We start from the raw sequence: 22275 nt of genomic DNA, 5'->3' as shown, positions 1-22275 counted from the left end.
CGACATCCTGGCATGTTGGATCTTTATATTTGATTTTTTTTTTTCTTTCTTTCAAACCAGTCCTTTCCAAGCCTTTCCTTTTTTAAAGTTTTAATCCCTAAGATTTCAGTCCTGGTTGAATCCATTACACATGTGGTCACCATGGTAACAGCGACTAGAGAAACATGAGCAGATACACCCAAAGGCCTCAGTTACGCTGGTTTCCTTGCAGTGAAGTTGAGGGTGTGCCAATGTGCCAACCTGTGGCTCTTTAACACTTCACTGTGGTTACTCATGTCTGTGCCAACATTCCTTTACCAAACTAAAAAAAATGTTACTTTGAAAAATGGTTTGTTGACACATTTTTGATGAATGAGCAGAGTTGGTGCCTTTGTGGTAATGAAAACATTTTGTTTCCTGTGCCTTCTTCACGGTAAAATTATTTTGCCAGTCAGATGCTTGTAATGTGAAGCACTCACACTGAAACCTGTTTTGTATTAGCAGTGACTTAATATAGCTCTGATCTGGTGTAGAGGAGAGGAACAGTGAGGCTAATGTTAATAAGATATAATTGCACTGTATTTTTCCTGTGATTCCCTTCTGCTTAGGTAAGCAGCCTGTTTCCATTTGCCTGTTTGTCCAACTCTAACACAATAAAAATAGATCTATGGAGAGGTAATCAGAGAATAGACATATATCCAGTGCCTATAGCAGATAAAATTCAGTTCATAAATAAAATCAATAACAGACTTTGATATCAACGAAATCTTAATTATGGTGACGTTAAATATTGTAAAATTTAAAAGGCAAATCTCAGGCTTTTTTGCCCCAATCAACAAAAGTCCCCATGCCCCCTGTTGAAGCACTGCTAATGCATCTTGTTTTTTCCTAGTACAGTACATGGAGACAGGGGACATCCAGCTTAGTGATGATGTACTAGAAAAGCAGAGCACTACCAAAATGCTTATTTACGCACCCACCCAACCACTCTGTTTGTAGAACCATTTATACCCCCGTCTTCATTTTTAAATGTGTGATATATGCAGAGAAAGAGAATAGAAGCATGACAAGCTTTGTACGAATGTATATTATCACACACACACGTATAGTGCATGTGCTCAAATACTCATATGCATTATGCATGTTAGTTTATGGTGCTATCTGAATTCTCTGATGGATGCTGCTCTGTTGTATAAGCAGACTCATGGGCTCTCTGTGTGACTCCCATATGTCTGTGCAGTCAAGTGTGTTTGCAGAGGAGTGGCCCTTTTTATAAGCCTCTGTTTATGGGCTCCGAGAGGCCACTGCTTGCCAATAATTGGCGTCTGGATTGCTCTGCAAGTATTTGGCAAGTCAGCTGGGACCAGCTGGGTCCAGCGGTGCTCTGGAAAGGTCGGAGCGCTGCTGATTTGCCAGGGAAAGGAAAACACATGGAAGAAGTTAGAAAGGAAAAACGATAGTGATAAGAAGAATCTGAATCAGAAATGGATTACTGCAAGAGTGAAATCAAGAGATGATATAGAACAAATGAAGGGAAGCATGACCTGAAAGGCAAAGACAAGAAGGGTGTACCAATGGACGCATGATTAAAGGGAAAGGAAACCAGTGTTATGGAATTTTAACAGAAAGATGTAGGAAATGGATAAAACTGGAAACAGATAGTTTTAAAAAATGAAAGTTAAAAAAGAAAGTGGTAAAACAGGAGTTTCAAGGATATACTGAAGACAAGTGAAGAGGTACAAAGAAAGATGGGTGGTGGATTTATGTTGTCAGAATGATGGTGTGCTTGATCTTAGAGCTGCTCCAATATTCAGAGTATAAGATGTGCTTTATGCTGACTAACATTGTTTTGTCTTTCCTTAGTGATCCTGAGTCCTTTTGGCTTGAATGGGACGCTGACTGGTCAGTCGTTCAAGATGTCAGACCCACCTACCCAGAAACTGATTGAGGAGTGGAACCAGTTCTATCCCATCAGCCCCAGCGCCAAGGAGGGTGTGTCCGAGGACATGGACTGGGAAGATGATTCTCTGGCCTCTGTGGAGGTCCTTGTCGGTCAGTTTAAGTTTAATTACCATACACTGTATTAACCCTCTAGCATCTGAGGGGGCTTTGGGGCCCTGGACAAATTTTGACATGCCCTGACATTTGTGCTTTTTTCAGCTGCTTTTAAACCTATTAATGGCTAAAGTCTGATAACACTGTAATCAGCACAAACTGGGCTACAATAATATGGGCTACAATAATATGTGAGCAGCAAGTTTATACATGATTGTGTTTTTGAGAAAACAGTGTTTATTCATGGTTAGTGATAAACTACAATTTTTTTAGTCACTGAAATAAGACCATAAAACACAAACAGAACATTGGTTCACAAGACTTGAGAAATGCATCTTGTAGCCAAAAGTGTTTGCTTCAAAATGATGTGAAAGTCATCTTGTTCACTCATTCACAGAAAACAATGCACTGATTTAAATTTTCTAAGCCACTTTTAGTATAGAATAAAACCCCCCATATGCAGGAAGGTGTGTCTGATCATGAATAATCGTGTGATTTACCTGAGAAGACAAAGACCCACGCAAAGACCTGCATAATGAGCCTTTCAGTCAGGAATGTGGCTGGGACGGAATTATTGCAATTCAATGCAGATGCAAACGTTTCTCATCTGAATCGTGTTTATCCCCTGAGGACAAAGTAAACTCTTTGTCACTGTCTGGAACATATGAAGTGCTTCTTCACACACGTAGTATGGCATCATCCAAACACGTAGAAAAAGTGAGTAAATTCTGTGATGTTTGACATTTTATGCCATTTCTCGGGGGCGTGTACAGAGCTACCTGGCTCACCTCAGATTATTTCCATATGAACAGTGCACTCGGTGCGAGGCGGGATCACATTAGCTATATTAAGCCAAGACAGGAGAAAACGTGCCGCTCCTTACGTTCATACAGATTAAATAAAAAGTGATGATTTTTTTTTTTTCTACTTGAATTGTTTCATTTAAAAGAAAACATTTCAAGCTTTCTAGCCATATATTTCTTATTTTTATGAGGGAACTATTCACTGAGATTCTGGTAGTTTTATTCACGTGTCACGAGTGCACCCTATTTTACGAAAGCACAGCGTTTTGTTATTATACATGGTGTATACAGTGTATACAAATAAAGCCAGACCCGTTACAGATTCAAATGATATATTGCTCTTATCTGTACGATCAAAACTGACAGAGTAATTTAAGTTTGTTTCGGCATTATCAGGAGAAGATGCCACAAAACGCGCTGTTGCGTTCGTCGACCCCTGAGGGTTAACACTATCGAGTGTAATGCTGTGGTTTAACCTGTTTGGTTCCTGTTGATCCGGCCTGTGTGGACAGGTGGTGTGCGGATGGTGTATCCAGCCTGCCTGGTGCTGGTGCCCCAGTCAGACATCCCTGTTGTGGCCCCTGTGGGGTCCTCCCACTGCACTGCCGTCTACTCCAGTGGCCACCAAGTGCCTGCTTCCCAGCGAGAGCCCGCCATGTCTTTGGTGACACTCACCCCTCCCACATCACCCGAGGAGACGCAGACAGGTAGTGGTATTAAGCACAACATTAAATCTTAAGGTCAAGGTTAAAGTGAGTGCATCATTAAATTGGTTGGTTTTTGACCTTGGTCTTTCCCTATGCAGTGGACTCTCAATCGGCCCAGAAGTGGGTAAAGATACCTTCATCATCTGATGTGTTCAGAGTAGACAGAACAAGTCACCATGGAGGCAAGATTCCACGCCGGCTAGCCAGTCAGGTCGTGGAACGTGTCTGGCAAGAGTGCAATATCAACCGAGCCCAGAACAAGTAAGTCTGTTGTTATCTGCATTGTTGTTACCTAGCCTGAATTGATTATCCATGCTGTAAATGAAATAATAGCAATAACCCAAAATATTTTTTATGTATTGGTTTGGGCAGTAGACACACTGGGAATTAGCTCTGTTTATCAGCCCAGGAATACATCATAGTGTTTCCCTCAATCAGTTATTTATCATATAATTTATCAGTTATCAAATATTTACACTGGTCTTTTAATGTTAACATTTGAGGTGAGGCTTTATGCAGGTGTTTGAATCTTCTTCTTTTCCTTTCGGCTGCTCCCTTCAGGGGTCGCCACAGCGAATCATCTGCCTCCATTTAACCCTATATGCAGGTGTTTGAATAATGGCGGTATTACCTGTTAGGAAGTACACTTTCTCACTGTCTATTCCTGGCTAAATAAGTGGTTAGTAAATAAAGGTTATGGCATAATGGTTGGCTCATTCACTGCACAAATATGAATTACTGTTATTGATGTTTGTGAGTTGAAAATATTATGTGGAAGGCATATAGCAAGCATACAAATCAGACACCAAAATAATGTACCATCATGACTTTTGCCCTGTAAAATATGTTCTGTAATATGCCCTGTAACAGTATGCTCAGTTTGCTGTTTCTTTCATCTGCCAGGAGAGGCTGACCAGAAAAGCTGTTTTCTCAGCTAACAATGCTCCTTGTTCTAGTTTCCTTTTTAAATTTTCATCAGCAGTCTTGAGTTGTAGGTGTAACAAGCACAGTAAAGGAGAGTACTCTTGAAATGTGCCTTATTTTCAGTTTTTAACAGCACATAACAAAAATATCAATATTTAATAATAATCATCTTAAATAATGAATAATAATAAGTACCTGACTGTTTTTCCCTTGGTCTTTATTTATCATCAGTGAGTGTGACACATTGAGAACACCCTTGAATCTGTTGCCCCTTTAGCAGGCACAGAATGTCGACTGTAGTTAGGGGTCGACTTGTCAGCCAAAATATTATTGCTCCAAGCAGTGCTATGTAATCAGCATCAGCACAAGGTTTTAACAGTTGCCACCATATCAAAAGCTACATAAAGGAAGGAAGTATACTTTTGAGGATTTGTGCCATATTTAGGATTTGTGTTAGAAAAATTATATGATAAAAGACCCTCTCTTCACTAATATAACACTGCTTGGAAAACAGCTGAGGAAGTGGCTGGATTCCTAAAATTCATCTTCTGTGAAATTGTGTTTCAAAGTGTTTTTCTGCCTCCACAGGCGGAAGTTCTCAGCTGCAACCAATGGTACCTGTGAGGAGGAACTGACTGAGAAAGTGGGAGCCTGGGATTTTGTGGAGCCTTCAGAGAGGTCATGCTGCAGCTGTTCGAGGTCATTCACTTTGACATACATACATGTGAACATGATAACTCAAGAATAATAGATAATAGAAATGTCATCCCAGGGGAAGTAGATGGTCTGAATAGATTTGTTTTGCCTTGGTGCATAAATCTGCATAGTTTTGAAAATATCTGTCAGCATGTTGAGTGACACACCACTGGTACAATGAGTGTCGTGGACATTTCTTTAAGGTTTGAGAGTTGCTAATTCTCAAGAATGAACTCAAGTGTGATGAATCATCTCAGGTGTAATTACGTGCACACGGAGAGAATTCTGTAAGACTCCGTGTGCACGTAATTAAACCTGAGATGATTCATCACACTTGTGTTGTTTAAGTGTTTTAGAGGCCTGTAAATAACTGCCAACAATTTGTTTTAGTGTTGGTAAAGGCCTGAAGATACAGGACACCTGAAAAAACATGTGGGGTCTTTTCCAATATGAGTCCACCCCTTTTTTGTCAAGCTGTATAAACCTGAATTCTGGAAGAGGAGGACATAGAATTCTGTAAGGCTTCTCTCCGTGCGCACGAAATTAAACCTGAGGTGATTCATCACACTTGTTTTTGTTCTTGAGAATTAGCAACTCCCAAACCTTAAAGAAATTTCCACGACATGAGCACATTTATTCTTTTATTATTGGCATCATAACTAGATGTGAAGCAATCAGTGTGCCTCTTGTTTAATCTGCTAGGACAGATAGGAACAGTTACAGTTGATGTATATTATCAGTAGGGATATAGATGGGAAAAGGCTACAATGATCATCAACATCCTTTGCATCACTAAGTGTACACTTACTCAGGTTATCTGCTCTGGTCCTCGAGATCTACCCTCGAGATCTACTCCCCTACTGTTTCTCCAACCTGTCCCTGCCCTTCCAGCTTCTGATTGGCAGTGAGTAGGGCAAGGATAATACACTTGTAGCCTTCAGGCCTATAATGTGTTATGTGATATTTAACTTATGATATTGATATCATTTGGGTTTGCTATGCACATGTAAACACAAACTTATGCCATCTACAAAGCCCAGTTAGTGAGTCTGAACCATCTGAATTGATTTAACGATTTAAAGAAAATTTTGATTCATGGCTACTGAGTGAAAGTCATTTTTTTGTGTTCTGAATGTTAGAATCCATGCCAATTTGGTTGTTTCTCATAGGGGGGATCCTTCACACTAGGAGTTTTTTCACTTAGAGCAGAGCTGACTTGGACCACAGATGAGAGCTGAGTGGATTGGGCCAGTCAGCTGGAGCATGTTAATTGGTTGGAAGCTGCCCAGCACTTTGGCAACCCAGAAATTGGGCGCTATGTGTATGTCAGATTTAATGGTCATTGGGCTTGTTTTTTAGATGGAAGCCTTCCATGCGTCTGCTTATCTTGCCTGCTTTATTTTAATAGCTAGGGTCCGTTCCATTAAAGAGGCAAACTTTTCTTTCATCACCTAGGTGTGTAACAGTAGGCTGAATGGTGACCCAGCAGTAGAAAGGCTCAAGAAACACTGAACTGACTGAGAGACTCTGACACACGTCCACAGAGGTGCAGGAGATGAATTTTCTCAGTGGTTTCGAGAAGGGTGATTTGGTTGGTTTTTGGCATATTAGACAGTTGCAGAGCAAGTTCCCAGCAGGACCAGTTCTTTATCCATATCTTTAAATCTCTATTGTCACAAGATTTCATGAAACTATAGTAAAACCCTTTTTTCTTTTTTGGGCATCATTAAAAAGGTAAAACAAAGTGTATTAAGCTGTGTTTGTTCATGTCAGAAAATTGAGAGTGACAAATTTTTAAATTATAAATGTCTAAAAACATTTGCTTATTAGTTGTTGCATTCTTGCACTGATGTAGCCTGTTGTTATCTGAGTAAATGTTTCGTGTAACTGGTTTGAGATTAGTGGGTCTGCCATGTTGCAGGTGAATGTAACTGTTACTTGATGTTTTCTAGAAGAAGCAGATGAGTGGGTTTGCAAGGCATTTTTACATAAGCTCTGTTTGATCACTGTGCTTTATGAAATCTCCTCAGTGCACATCTCTGTGGTGTAATGCTGTATTGCCTAGTGTCACTGGTGTCTCAAAGTTTCATCATATTTTCATTTCTTTTCTCCCCTGCAGGTACAAATCAGTGAAGCAGCGAACAGGCAGCACCCCAGGCCAAGCTCAATCAACAGGTCAGCCGACACAGCCTCCCACCAAGCATAAAGCTGGCGGAGAGAAACCAGAGAAAGGTGACAAGCAGCAGAAAAGACCCCAGACACCCTTTCATCATCGTAGCCTGACCAGCGATGAAGCTTCAATAGAGAGTGAGGCAACAGCAGGCCAAAGGTTGGCCATGAGGAGTCAGGATGGAGGAAGATTCCCTAGTATTCGCTCTGCAGATGTGTCTGCCATACAAAAAGCCCCCCAGCTTCACAGTGGGGGGGTCAGTGCTGGGCCATCTGAACAGGTCAACTCCCCCCAACCACCACCACTTAGCCCCCACCCCTGCGAGCGTGGCGAAGAGTCAGGGGGAGGCATGAAGAACCCTTCAACCCCCAACAGCCAACACTTTTACCAGCCACACCCAGAGCCCTGCCTGACAGGGGTGAAGGGTGGTGGTGAGGAGCCTGGAGGACCAGAAGGTCTTAATCAGCACTTCCAATCCCATCATCCCCATTCAGGAGCCTTGGCCTATTCTGAGCCTCCAGAGCCCACTGTGTATGTGGGCACAGCAGTCAATGTGGAGGATGACAGCTCCCACACTCCATGGAGGTTATTCAACCTACCCTGCAAGAAGGAAGCTGACCTGCCCACACCAGAGCTGCCGGGGGACAAGCTAAGGGATGAGACTTCAGCTGCACATGACTTGGTGTCAGTCACAGAGTGAGTGACACCTGCCAGTTAATCAGCACCAACTCCTCTCTCACACGTTCACATGCATATGTGGACAACATACTGAACTGGACTGTGACTAAATACTCTTACTAGTGACTACTTTTTACTTACACTACCACACTGCCTGAATTTCTTTTTAGGAGATGAATAAGGTCTATCTCATACAGTGTGATAAAGGTTTCTGCCATTTTCACACTGACTAAGTAGTTCGGCATCCAAGCCAGTCCACCCTAGCCAGAATGTTCAGGACTTAACCACACACAGAATGTTAATCTCTTGTTATGTGCCCTTTTGACACCATACCTCGCCAGTGTGCCAAGCCAGCACTGCTCGTTGATTCCTACACACCACAGCTGTAGGCAGAGGAGGCGTAATGGTAGGGTTAGATAAAGATGAACCTCTGCCATTGCAGAAGAATTGAAGCTAAAAGAAACACTGTCGACTTCCACCAAGAGGAAGCTGCTAGCAAGGAAGAGGCTCACACATGGACAGTGTCAGGGGGCTTGTCCAGTGTGACGGCAGACAGGGTTGACCAGCAGCCTGTAAGGTGGCTGTAGTGGGAATTATTGGCAAGGTTATGCAATCCCAAGGGAGCAGTCCCTTGGATGGGCTATTGTAGTGAGCTGTAATCCTCCCAGGCACAGCTCTGAATGGCAGCTAATCTTGGGCTCAGGTCACTGCGCACCATCACCTGACATCAGAGCTGGACAGGTGTGACGAGAAGACAGAAGTACAGAGAAATGTAGGAGGCAGTGAAGGGGAGGAATCGCATAAGTTAGGCCAGTCCCCTGCCTATCAGCCAATAGTTCTTTTTCTTTTCCCTGTAATGTATATCAAATACAGTTTCCCTGTCACTGTAATGTTACATATAAGGAGTAAGGAAGCCATAGCAATAGGTTATCAATGTGCCAGTGAGTAACTGCAAGAGACAATCACCTCTCTTGCAGATTTATTGAAATGTGGTGGCTGCCACACTGAATAACAACAAAGATCATGCATCATTTCTGGTCTATGACAGCTGTCAGAATTTCTTATAGTCCTTGTCACCTTAGTTTGTAGATAAACACGCTAACAACTCTGACATAAGGTCTGAACAGAGGAGCTGAGTAACTGTTTCAGATGTTCACATCTGATGCTGCGCTAGAGTTCTCATGTCATAGCATTTTTCTCATCCCAGGGTGATGTCCACATCTAAATGGCCACTGAAGGTGTCTGAAGAACGTGTTCAGATGTATCGAGCCAGGAGAAACCAGTACCTATCTGCTGCCATAGCTGATGGGGATCATGAGCCAGATTCAGACCCATATGCCTTTGAGGAAGGAGATGTCAAATTCACGTTCTCTAACAAGAAGGATAAGGCAGGTGGGGAGCGCGAGCCAGGCAAGAAACAGAAGGTAAGGCAGATGAGGGGTAGTATCGCTTGTCCAGGCATGAGTGTTTAATGGATGTGTTGTAGCTTTTTTTAAAATCTAGACTGAACCCTACTACAACTGGTATGTTTGTCCACGTGCGTTATCAACAAAATGGCATTCAGATATGCAGTAAACAGGTGGTGAGACCGGTTGCCATAACACCACACTGTAGGATCTTTTTGTAACATTAGCTTCATCCTTAAATATTTAACTGCATTTTCCTCAACCGGTGTTTCATACCAGCCCTTTACTGTGCTCTGGTCCTGACGAAATGTAGCTTCATTTTCACAGATTTTTACTGTTGAAATCACAGTTATTGAAATGGCTTCTGTCCCTGTATGTTAAGACCCAGCTTTGCAACAGCAACTCAAGAATTCTTAGTAACAACCACAAGTACACTGATTATAAGTAGGTATCTCTCTCTCTTTAAAACATAATGAAGCTCAGATTAATTAGCAACTGGCATAGCTTGTATAATGAAGGGATAGTTCAACAGCTCTTCTGCCACTTTTTGTGCTGGTTCTCTTTAACTTCAGCTTGTCTTTTTACCTTTAAGGTTCACACCACCAATTATGACGCGATCTGATATCCAGTTATTTTAGAGCTTCTGTACTAGGAACTATAAGGTGCGATATTTCAACCCTTGCTGCTTTAACTGAACAGTTTATCTGTCTCAAATGTTCTCTAACTTCACTGAATTAAAATACTAAAATGCTGGACTTCATTGTGATAAGTGGGCCCAAAACAGTCTACACTGAACTTTTGTCAGCTCTGTAATGCGCTCTGCTCTGCATAAAAATGAACCACATGTAGTGCTTTTCCCAATTTGGCTCCTTTCTGTCGTGTTTGCAACCGCGCCCTGTTTGATTCAAAGTAAAAAATAAAGAAAAGGCAGTGACAGAAAAGTGCTCAGTCTGTCATTAAATGGTTTTAAAAAGGCAGCATACAGCATCAGGCCTACATCACTACTTGACCAGAGTGAAAAGGGCAGAAGAGGGTTAAATAAAGATCAGGCAGCAGGCAAGGTAGAAAATAGGCCATCAACATTCTCAGCAATACTGCACTAAAAATAATGGTGACTGCTTTCAACATACATCCGCTTATGCTGCCCAAGTCTAACTGAACAGGAAGCAATCCCTGAATCCCCATTGTTAGTTTAGCCCGGCGGAACACTAAATACTTAGCCTGTCCAATTTCCTTTTAAGTTGTTATGATTTTCCCATTTGATCTGCCCTCTGCCTCTTTCCCTTTCTCACCGTATTCCTGTGCCCCTGGGATTATTGGCTCTGGTTCCAGGCAAGTGCCAACTGTTAGCTGCCGATTGCCCCCAACTTTGAAAGAGAGATGCCTGCGTGCGTGCATGTATGTGTGAGTGTGTGCACGTGTGTCCTGGTCTGCATGTTTTCAGCAGGCTTCACGGAGCCTGTAGTCTAGCTGTGACAACAAACCTGGCTTACTGAACCATTAAGCTTTAAGAGTGCTCTCAAATGTTTTCCTCCTCTACTGCTTGGTGAAGACCCTGCTGTATGCCCCCAGTGTTGAAATGTCAGGGTGAAGGCAGCTCCCAATTGAGTGGAGTCTCCAAAGAGCAGTTCAGTATCTGTCTGTTTTATGTGGTTTATGTGCATCTACCACATGCTTTTAAATGGGTGTATACACGTGGATTCACTTTCCTCTGGGATTTTAAATTAGTCTACTAACACCTGAGAACCTTCTTCATTTTTTGTGGCTTCAAGATGCCCCCCTACCAGGCTGATGTTGAATATTGACCTCCGTCTCTGGACCAGTGCACAATGAATCAGTCACTTGACGTCCCTCAGCAGATGATTTAACTATGTCAATATAAAAGGATTTAGGTTCCAGTAATTATTCCTAACCATTTTATGTCCTTTTTAAATGTGTTTTGAATATCTTTTATATTTGTTGCTCAATGGGATGCATTATGTAAAGATTCCCATTTTCCAACCTAAGGCCAGGTTATTAATGAATGGTTAAAGCATCAGTACCACCTATAGATTGTATTCCAGCTGTAATGTTGTGCTCTGCTGTAGATCTGTCCTTCAAGGGAGAGCAGTGATATCAATGGCCAGGCCTATTTTCCCAGACAGAACTGCTCAGCACACAGTATACACACAACCATTCATGATGGCTCTCAGACACACACACACACACACACACACACACACACACACACACACACACACACACACACACACACACACACACACACACACACACACACACACAAAGACATAAGGTCAGCCCTCTCACATATTGATGTGTGGGTGGGAGCATAAAAAGCCATTCCTTGGATTGTGATTTTACTGTGATGCACTGGAAAACTTATTTGCCATAGCAGAAATTGTCTGATTATTATGTTTTGTGGTTGTTATTAAATCTGTTTGATTTCAGATTTGAGGTTTCTTCATTTACATATTCTGTTTTGTGGTTAATCCAAACTTCAGTCCATTTACATTTATTTGCATTAACAGTTATGGGCTTAATTATTTCACAAACCCACATTTTATCAGAGTAATGAAACAGATCAACCCTACCATGTGCTGTTATTAAAAACAAGAAAAATCTTTTTTATAAACAATCTATTTGATTCTAAGCATGGTTCAGTCAAATAGCCACTGCTTAATGCATTAATGGTCACTGCCTGTGGCGCAATGCTTTTCCTGTTTCTAACCTTCCCATCTTTCTTTTTCCTGCATAGGGTGAAGATGGAGGAACAGGCCCCTCAGATGGTAAGGAGTGTCTTTATTTCCTAACAATCCCCTTGCCCTTTTTTATGTCTTAGTTGCTGTACACTTAAATGTACCACCACCTTCAGAAAACCAAGACAGTGAAGCCAGAACATGTCATATCAGAGGAAGCAGTATAATGAAAAAAACTTGTCAGTTTTTATTTTAATTCAGTCTAGTCTGTCAGTATAAACTATTTTCATTCATTACATAAAGGGGAATCATTCTCAATTATTTTTAATTTAAATCTTATATAAGCGATTTGTCATGCCACAAGCCTTTTGATAATTCCAGGCTTGATTGAGCGAGTTCAGGCCAAGCCAGATAATCATTAGCATGAACAAAAATAGCTGGAAGCTGAAGTTTTTTGCCTTTTATTGACTCAAGCACCCAAAATCTTCTTGTGGACATTAAAAGTTGATATTTTAGTATTAATGTTATGTGTATATGCGTGTGCAGATGCTCAGCGACAAGCTGCTCACAACCGCATGGCTTCGACGAGCCTGATCCATGAGACGGACCTGGTGGTGTCCATCAACGACTTGGACAACCTCTTCAACTCAGACGAGGATGATCTGGCTGTTAGTAGAGATCTTGGCTCACACTGCAATGAATAACTCATTATACAGGGTGTGGTCTGGCACAGTATGAGTTTGTATTAGTCTGTGTTTTCATTGGCATTCATGTGAGTAGTGACTCCTCTCTGTCCATCGTCAGCTGATAACTCTCAATACAGTTACTCTGAGATGTGTGCTGCTGACTGGAGGGTCTCACAGGTTTGAGAAATAGAAGAGGAATAGGGATGAGGCTGTATTATTGTCACTGAGTGGTCAAAATGATCTGGTTCTAAAATACTTTTTATTATTTTTGTTCACAGCCTGGATCCAAGCGACCAGTGAATGGAACGGATGAGAAATTTTGCAACAAGGAACCAAAGCCATCCACTTTGGACCCTGTATCTTGCATTAGTATGTGTCTGTATATGTCTGTGTTGATGTTGTACACGTGAGCCACTTGAAAATTAAGAATTGGTTGCTGAGATTTTGCCAAAAGCCTCTTTAGTTTAAAATGAAATATTGTCCCTGCTTACATTACTAACTAGATGAAATGGTACTGTATCTTTAATCCACTAAATACAGCTAAGATTTTATCATTGATAGTTAGATTTTGCTTTGCTGCCTAGTGGAGAATTTGCCTGTAATTAAAGTCTCCCCTTAAAGTTACACTCACTTTGTTGTGAACAGTATAATGAGACAATATTTCTAGCGTTATTTATTGTTAGGTTTGAGCTCAGGGACATTAATGAAGATTTTAAGGCTTCTGTATATTTTATTATGAAGCAGATGGGTCTCATATCAGCCGTTTTATCTTTATGAGCAGGTAATTTTCATTCCTGTTCTCTTCTTTTATCATGAATCGTGTTTGTTAGTCACCTGGATACATCTTGCAATTACAAAAATATTGAAGCATTAGATATTCTCCTGATAGACTCTGGGCATCTTTACATAGAGCCTCTTTACAGGGAAGGTTGTCATTATAGTGCTAACCTATGTAAGGAGAAAAAAAAAGGCAATTTTGGTTGTATACACCACTCCATTTAACATAAACACTCTTCTGGATTTTGTAAATATTATAGAGTATAAAAAAATACAGGCAACGGTAACTGATAAACTATGTAAACATTATACCAGTCATAGGCGAGATGCCTGTTTGAAGTAAAGTGTATTCAACTGTTTTGCATTTGTATGATAGCTACCTATAGCAACAACTGTTTGTCATATTTGGTTCCAAGAAGAAAGCACACCAGCAAGCACAGAAGCTGTAGTAACCAACAACAGACTGTAACTACTTGAGTCATTCACATGGTGCACATAATTATCTTTAGGAATGGTCTTGCATATGCTGTATGTAGGACAACTGAAATGGGAAAAAAAGTATGTTTCTCATTATCAGCATAGTCTTCAGAAGTGTAGAATAGACTTTTGATGTACCTTCTGCTCACGTTCCCCTTTACGGTTGACCCAGGTGGGTCATTTTCTGATGGCCCCTTGTTTCTTTCCAATCAGGTTCAGCAGACCTACACCAAATGTTTCCCACACCACCCTCACTGGAGCAGCACATCATGGGCTACTCACCCATGAACATGTGTAGCAAGGAGTATGGCAGCATGGACCCCAACCCAGGCATGACCACGCTGGATGGCACCTCATCTCTGGGGGGACACTTCAAGATTGAGGTGGAGGAGAGTTTCTGCAGCCCCAAGCCATCTGAGATCAAGGCGAGTCTAGCCTCAGTAAATCTGTCAGGTATTATTGCTGTGTCAAATTAATGACCCAGTAAGTGGATTATAGTGCCACAACCCCCAGACTTAATCAGATGAATTGATTGACTTGATTGTTGTTGAATATACTACATGTTCTTCAGTGCTCATGTTGAGGACAGCCACATGATTAGAAACTTGTCCTTCAAGTTAGAAATCCAAGGTTCATTTCTCATGAACCACAAGCACCTGCCCATCATTTCAATTCCTACAGACAACACAATAAATCCCTACTAGTTCCTTAATCCTGCTACAATAGACTTGAAGGCAATAAGAAATAAGAGGTCACCAGAATTTACACCTGTGCTTTACAGTGTATGCTTTACTGCAGAGGTTTTCAATTGTGATACAGATTTTTCAATGCCGTGACTTACGTTTTCCAAGGATATCATTATCTCCTTTGTCCATTGAAAATCAACATCCGTAAGTCCAATAAAAGATCGTATTCAAATATACTCCTTTCCAAACCTGCTCGAGAATCATGGTTTTAACTTTTCCAACTTATCAGGCTGTTTTTTTGTTTTTCGTACATCAATGGATATATTGCAAACTATAACTTTTGAAAGATCATAATTTGTAGACGATGCATCATATTTCATTTTCTGCAGCATGTTTTAAATCTTTAAAATTATATATGCAAGGTTACTGAAGCTCCCCAGCTGTTTATGGGAAAGAGGTAGCAGTACCTTCCTGTTGATTCATTGTTTTTATTAGTTCATATGTTTTTGAGTTTCTGTGTCTTATTTTCTTTTAATTTTGTAGGACTACTCGTTTGTATACAAGCCAGAGCTGTGCCAAGCATTTGTAGGCTGCTCCATGTTCGCTCCTCTGAAAACATTGCCCAGCCAGTGTCTCCCACCTATCAAAATACCAGAGGACTGCATTTACCGACCAAGCTGGACCATGGGCAGAGAGATGCTGAACCCTGTGCCTGTCATAACCTTCCTCAACAAGGACAGGTATGCCATATTCCCATTTTACCATTTCCGTTATTTAGATAAATGTCCTTCTCCGACATTTGTGTTTCTGTCTAATTCTCTTGTTTTGAAGTCTGGGGAGCCAACTCAAATATTTTAACCCTGTTTAAAGAATCCTTATTTGTTATGCTGATCTGAGCAGAAAGTTACTGAGGTGTTCTAATTTAGATTTGCAGTAGACATGCCAAGGCTGTGCTGGCTGGTTTCTGTTTTATGTGCAAGGAAGCCTATGCTTAATGCTCTCTTTCTGTCCACATACCCTCTGGCCTCTCCCTGGACAACCCCTTAGCAGGCTGCTCGTTTTCCCATGCATGGCTGCCTCAGGCGGAGCAGGGAAATGAGTGTAAAATGTCTTCTTGGTTGGAGATATCACTGGAGTGGTGAGATGTGCCCCCACAGGGACTCCATGCCACCTCACTGCTCACAGCAGCCTCTATTCTACTCTTGTGATCCTGTGCAGAAACTTTTACTGCAATGTACCTTCTAATTATTCTTTTTAACAATGTCTTACTTTTGTGTTTGGCTAAATTTTATTGTATAAAATGCACTAAAGACTATTCCATTTTGACCAACAACCCAGACTGTCAACAAACTGGCATGCTGCATTCGTATCAGCCTCCTATCTTGAACGTGACCTGGCTGCAGGAGAGAGAGATGTACTGGGACTGCCTTCTAATGGGCTTGTGCCAGGAGTTCCCCACATTCAGCTAGGGACATGATGTGCTCATTTTCCCTGTCTCTCTCCTGCTCTCTTATACGTTCTCTCATTGCTTCCTCACAGTTGCTTGCCAGCCCAAAAATAAATCTTACCTCAGAGGGACGCTTGTTGAAATGTTTATTGAATGTCTTTATTTCTCCCTCTTTCTTTTCACTACCTGTTTCTCATTTTCTCTCCAGCGTTCTTGTTCTCTCATGTGTAAACATGTGTGCAGTCTAAGCCCACTCTCAATTCCTTTTGTAGTGAATGTTGTTGTGACCGACTGCCTTATTATTTCTTCACAAATGCAGGGAGACAGTTGGAGAACAAGATATTGTCTGACGCCTTGCACTGAACGCTACTGTTTTGCTTTAAGAATCTCAGAAAAAAGTATGTTCTAGTGCAGGACATCTACTGTACTGTCCAGCTAATCTCATTTTTGAGGTTTCTTTTTTGTGCATGTGCTGAACATGACAAATCAGCAGTATTGACCTTGGAAGCTATGATTTGAATAGTTAATCTTAACTTGTATTACACAACATTTCTTACTGTCCACATAGGTTTGTTTGAGTTGACAAGAATCCTTTTAGGGGCTCTTTGTCCCATTTTTCAACCATAAAATGTGCTGCTCTGTTTCTACTGTACATACTACTACATACTGTAGTACCTTCTTCTAGTTGTAACAGCTTTTCTAATTCATGCCCTTTATTCTTTCTGCCTCAGTAACATCCCCAGTGTGGGCAGCACCATGGACCAGGACTACAGCCAGACCTACACCCCTCAGACCCATACGCCCTTCATGTCAAACAGTGCTCCACCAAGCAACAGTGGTGCTGGCATCCTGCCCTCACCTGCCACCCCGCGCTTCTCTGCCCCCACCCCACGCACACCACGCACCCCGCGAACTCCTCGTGGCCCTTCCAGCGTCCAGGGCTCGCTCAAGTATGAGAACTCTGACCTGTATTCACCAGCGTCCACCCCTTCCACCTGCCGACCGCTGAACTCAGTGGAGCCAGCCACAGTACCCTCCATCCCCGAAGCCCACAGCCTCTATGTCACTCTCATCCTCTCAGAGTCTGTCATGAACCTCTTCAAAGACTGTAACTTTGACAGCTGCTGCATTTGTGTGTGTAACATGAACATAAAAGGAGCTGATGTAGGTGTGTACCTGAGTGACCCTGTTGGTGAAGCTCAGGAACCCTGCAGCTGTGGCTTCAGTGCTGTTGTCAACCGGCGTTACGGAAATGGCTCAGGTCTCTTTCTTGAAGATGAGCTAGATATCATTGGCCGTGGTTCGGACGTCAGCAGAGAAGCAGAAAAGCGCTTTGAGGAACTACGGCTCTCGTCACTGGAGAAATCTGGGGTTGGAAGGGGTGAGCGTGTCCCTGATGAGCTGATTCTCCTCTTGCAGGACCAGTGTACCAATCCATTTTCACCCATTTCAATCTTGGACCACGACTTAGTGACACGGGGGCCAAGTGGGGCCCCTGTACCACCTTGTGTGAGGGTTGAAGAAAGGGACTACCACAGTGACTGCTACATGGCCCTGGAGCACGGCAGGCAGTTCATGGACAACATGTCAGGTGGCAAGGTGGATGAGGCACTGGTCAAGAGCACCTGCCTGCACCCCTGGGACAAACAAAATGGTGAGAAATAAGATATTCTATAAGAAGTGCCAAAACAAGTTAAAACAAATTATGTAATGATGTTAATCTGAGAAAGGGCTTCCATTCATTCATTCATTCAAGTTTTTTTTAGTTTAGCTGGTATTAATCTGTCGTACGTTTTTGTTTTGAAATCCTGTTGTTCACATAGACCAAACCTATACATCTGTTTAGTAAAGAAAAAGTGTGGAGATCAGGACTGCTAGAAAGAAGAAAACTACATAGCGCTAAAAGACTTGTTGAGAAGCAAACTGATGATGTTTGTTTTGCAGCAAGAGTGTTTTGTTTCTCATGTTTTGATTAAGCTTTAGTTTCCCCGCTGCTTGTTGATTCTCTAGCAGTGGACGTGAGTGCGCTGTGCTCTCAGGATGTGCTGCGGGTGCTGTTGTCTCTTCAGCCTGTACTCCAGGATGCAATCCAAAAGAAGAGGACTGTGCGGTCGTGGGGAGTTCAGGGTCCTCTCACCTGGCAGCAGTTCCACAAGATGGCTGGACGTGGCTCTTATGGTAAATGCGAGGAAACTAATCTAATACACGGTTCTGACTGTCTTTGATCCATCCTTTGTAGTTGTGTTAAATCAGATATCAGCCAATAAGTGTTTTCCATTATATACACAATGGAGGTGTCAGACTTTTCAACCCCAAAATAGTTTTTTTTTCTAAAAGTGTACTATGCTGAATCCATGATGTATACTGTGACAGTGAAAATATTTGGTGTTTGTGTGTGTGGCATTTGGGGATGTGTGTCTCTTAAGGTAGAAAAATTCTAGATGTTGTCAGATCAATAGGCAATGTGGTCCCTCTGCTGTGGTCCAGATGTCAGCTCTGTTGGGAGGAGCTGTCAGGTTGTTTGGTGGCCTTACATTCTGATGCTCAGAGGAGGGCAGAAAGAGGATGGAGGGGAGATGACACCTAGCTGCTTTCTCGCTTTTCTGTTTTTTCTGCTACTTGATTTTCCCTTCTATCTCCTCCTCCTTCCACCTCAATGCCTCAGGCACAGACGAGTCCCCAGAGCCCCTGCCCATCCCCACCTTCCTGGTGGGTTATGAGTATGACTTTGTGGTGCTGTCTCCCTTTGGTCTGCCGTACTGGGAGAAATTGCTGCTGAACCCCTTCGGCTCCCAGCGGGACATCGGGTACCTGGTGGTTTGTCCTCACAACGAGGCCCTGCTTAGCGGCGCCAAGAGCTTCTTCAGAGACTTGACAGCTGTCTATGAGGTAGATAACTCTGACTAAAGGTTAAAACCTTTTACTCTTAGTGCTCTTCAAATGTCTTCAAACGTTGTTTAACTTGTCTTCACCTCAGTTTGGATGAGAAATTATTACAACATTTTCTAACATTTTGAGTTTTATCAATAACATTTGTACATTTTTATAAGCATTTTTTGTATTCTGAGTTGCTGGCAGCTGTATACTTAACTATAAGTCAGTCTGACTTATCATTTTGTCAGTTTCTCAGCATGAACCTGTGCTCCAGAGAGCACAACTATGTTAATTGCCTAGGAGGATCTGCTGATGGAGAAATCACTTCTTATTGGAAATGCGTAACATTTTTTTTTTTTTTTTTTTTGTTGCTGTTGAAATGATAAATGTTAAAGAATGCAATACAATTACAACTACACTCAACCCTCCATTGCAGTATAAATGCATTTATCTATCAGTTCATATATTCAGTATCATTACCTCTTTTTTTTCTACAGTCATGTCGGCTGGGTCAGCACAGGCCAATTTCCAAAGGCTACCCTGATGGTATTGTCCTCGTTGGTGGCAATGAAGCCAAGAACCTTGTGGATCAGCCAGTCAGCGACTGGTTTCTCAAGGCTTCCAGTGGCAATAGTGACGCCTTCACTAAGCTCAAACTCTATGCACAAGTGTGTCGCCACAACCTCGGTATGTGCCATTTTTCAGCCTGTCAGGTAACTGCTGTTTTTGATTCTACAGGGTCTTAGGTTCTTGTGTAAAAAGTGCTTGGTTCAGTCAGCTCTTTACTACTTAATTTCCACCTCTGACACCACTTGGTTTGGTAACAAAAAGACTAACCAGACAGCCTTGATAGCTTGAAAAAGAGCAGAGCTTTGAAATGTGAAAGCAGAATGATCAGTGTAGGAGGTCAAATTTCAATAGAAAAACCAAAGTACTAGTATCTTTCTGTATTCTTGTAGTGTGTTTCATGTGATCAATAAAAATCCAATGTGGTGTTTTTCTTTGTCCCTTTAGCTCCATACCTCGCATCACAGCCTTTGGATAGTTCCCTCCTCACACAGCCCAGTCCCCCGCCCTCGTCCAGTCAGTCATTTTCCACACAACTGTCTAGCTCTGCCTCCACCTCAGTCAGCCAACAGGGCTCAGTGAACACTGCAGGCTCCTCTGTTCCCAACAACAGCAGCAGCAGCAACAGTGGGTCTGGAAATGGTTCTGCATCATCCAACAGTCTGGTGACTTCCTCAGGCCAGCCAGGGAGTGGGATACCGCCTGCCAAGCCCAGCTCTTTTCCCCCCTTTGGGAGCATGAGCAGTCAGGCCCAGGGAGGTGGTCCCCAGAGTGGACAGCTGGGACAGCAGACTGGTACCCAGAATACTAGCACCTCAGGGGACAACTCCAGCAGCCAAGCCCAGGGGCCCACAGAGCCTCCTGAAAGGTACTGCAGGGCACACTGTCAGTATATTTAAAAAAAAAAAAAAAAAAAAAAAAGCTGGCAGAGCATGTTTGATAGGCCTTGTATCCTTTTGTGACACTACATTAGAATTTTTCCAAATGCTGTGTTGTTATTTCCCTATATGTTGATCCTTCTTTAGTCAGTAGCTGTAGATACAAACTAAGGACTGAACTGAGGACAATTTTTGAATACTGGTTGTGTGACCTTTCTGTGCTTTCCCCAGCACTTTGGAACGAGAGAAGGTAGGCGTGCCGACAGATGGGGAGTCCCACGCCATCACGTATCCACCTGCCATTGTTGTTTACATTGTGGACCCCTTTAGCTACGAGAAGGCAGATGGTGCCCCCGGACCAGTGCCGGCACACTCTGGCGTGTGGACCCTGGGTTTGCTACGCTGCTACCTTGAGATGCTTCAGTTCCTGCCCACCCACATCCGCAATTCCATTTCTGTACAGGTACATAACATGCCCAGGAGAACAATGTTTTTATTACTGACCACACTGTATTTTATTGTCACAGTGGTAACTACATGGGTGGAAAGACATTAATTGCATTTCAATGTGAGTTACACCTTAGTGTTCAACAGATCGTTCTCAGTGATGTTGTTGCTAACATATCCATAACCATCAGAAGTGGAAATTGTATGAATTGAAATTGAATAATACTATGAATGACCAGAAAAATAAAAGGCTTATAATGGTGTGGATACAAATAGTACTATAAGCCTTGAACAATTATTACAAAGAGAATTTTATCCCTTTTTTCATAATGGAAGTATTGTCACTTTGGTTGTACTTGGCTGTTAATTTTGGTACCTCATGTTGATGTCGTTTTTCTTTTGATATGAGTTTTAATCAACAAAACTTGAAAATTGAAAAAATATTTTAGTTTCATGTTTGTCCAGATCTTCTTGATGCTCAAGCCACTTAAGTTGTGTACAGTTACCATGGTTACAGTTGTTGCTCTCCTCTATAGCAAGGTTAGTGGAAAGGCGCTGTTTATCTGTTAACATACACACATTGTTCATGTCTCCCCTCACATTCGGACTAAAATACTGTTCACTGGATTCAGCTTGAGAGAAGTTAAATCACAGGACAACATTAATACAGTGATGTTCCTTTAGTCAACATGTAGAGGAGGATTTTAATGACTGACATCTGACATTAATCCCAGAGCTTCCTCATTTCTTTTGGATGCAGCACAAAGGATATCCATCTGAAAATAACATTTGTATTTCTCATCAGTGGATACTTTTTCTTTTTTACAATTTCAGTTAGTGTAATGTTAATGCTTCTTATAAATACACCTTACCTATAATTATGACAAAAACATTATTCATGCCATCTGATGAGTGATAGTGCAGTTTAATGCACCTGAATATCAGCCACCCCTCTTGCACATAGCATTTTTATATATTGCTCACTTTATGTATTACTAATTTTATTTCTTAATAGTACATATTTCTCTTTATAGAAGCATAAGTAAGTATAAAGTTACTGTGTTCCACTCACAGGTTGCCTGTGTAACAACTTGCTCTTTATTATTATTTTTTTTTTTCATCAGATTGTCCCCTGTCAGTACCTGCTTCAGCCAGTACGAGGCGAAGACCGTCATATCTACGCACAGCACCTGAAATCTCTAGCCTTCTCTGTCTTCACTCAGTGTAGACGGCCACTACCCACCTCCACCAATGTGAAGTCCCTAACAGGTTTCGGCCCTGGCTTGGCCATAGACACTGCACTGAAAAGCCCAGAGGTAAAT

General features: G+C 42.0%; 1 protein-coding gene across 2 annotated transcripts in view; it reads left to right on the top strand.

Annotated features, from left to right (window-relative positions):
- Positions 1-22275, top strand: part of med13a (mediator complex subunit 13a) — a 66313-nt gene that overhangs the window by 37799 nt on the left and 6239 nt on the right. Inside the window, exons 5-22 of one of the 2 annotated variants that reach the window (XM_026328074.2) lie at positions 1843-2031; positions 3350-3544; positions 3643-3805; positions 5057-5167; positions 7284-8030; positions 9220-9436; positions 12174-12204; positions 12661-12782; positions 13079-13169; positions 14268-14479; positions 15284-15480; positions 16919-17841; positions 18198-18365; positions 18853-19076; positions 19559-19748; positions 20076-20496; positions 20738-20969; positions 22078-22269. In XM_026328074.2, the coding sequence (XP_026183859.1) occupies positions 1843-2031; positions 3350-3544; positions 3643-3805; positions 5057-5167; positions 7284-8030; positions 9220-9436; positions 12174-12204; positions 12661-12782; positions 13079-13169; positions 14268-14479; positions 15284-15480; positions 16919-17841; positions 18198-18365; positions 18853-19076; positions 19559-19748; positions 20076-20496; positions 20738-20969; positions 22078-22269 (4625 nt within the window). Of the gene's footprint in view, positions 1-1842; positions 2032-3349; positions 3548-3642; positions 3806-5056; positions 5168-7283; positions 8031-9219; positions 9437-12173; positions 12205-12660; positions 12783-13078; positions 13170-14267; positions 14480-15283; positions 15481-16918; positions 17842-18197; positions 18366-18852; positions 19077-19558; positions 19749-20075; positions 20497-20737; positions 20970-22077; positions 22270-22275 lie in introns of both variants that reach the window. The other variant, XM_026328073.2, reaches the window with a different exon arrangement.

Source organism: Mastacembelus armatus, chromosome 14 (assembly GCF_900324485.2).
Source record: "Mastacembelus armatus chromosome 14, fMasArm1.2, whole genome shotgun sequence".
Lineage (NCBI taxonomy): Eukaryota > Metazoa > Chordata > Actinopteri > Synbranchiformes > Mastacembelidae > Mastacembelus > Mastacembelus armatus.
Note: the sequence above shows the minus strand (reverse complement) of the source record. Positions and strands in the feature narration are given on the sequence as shown.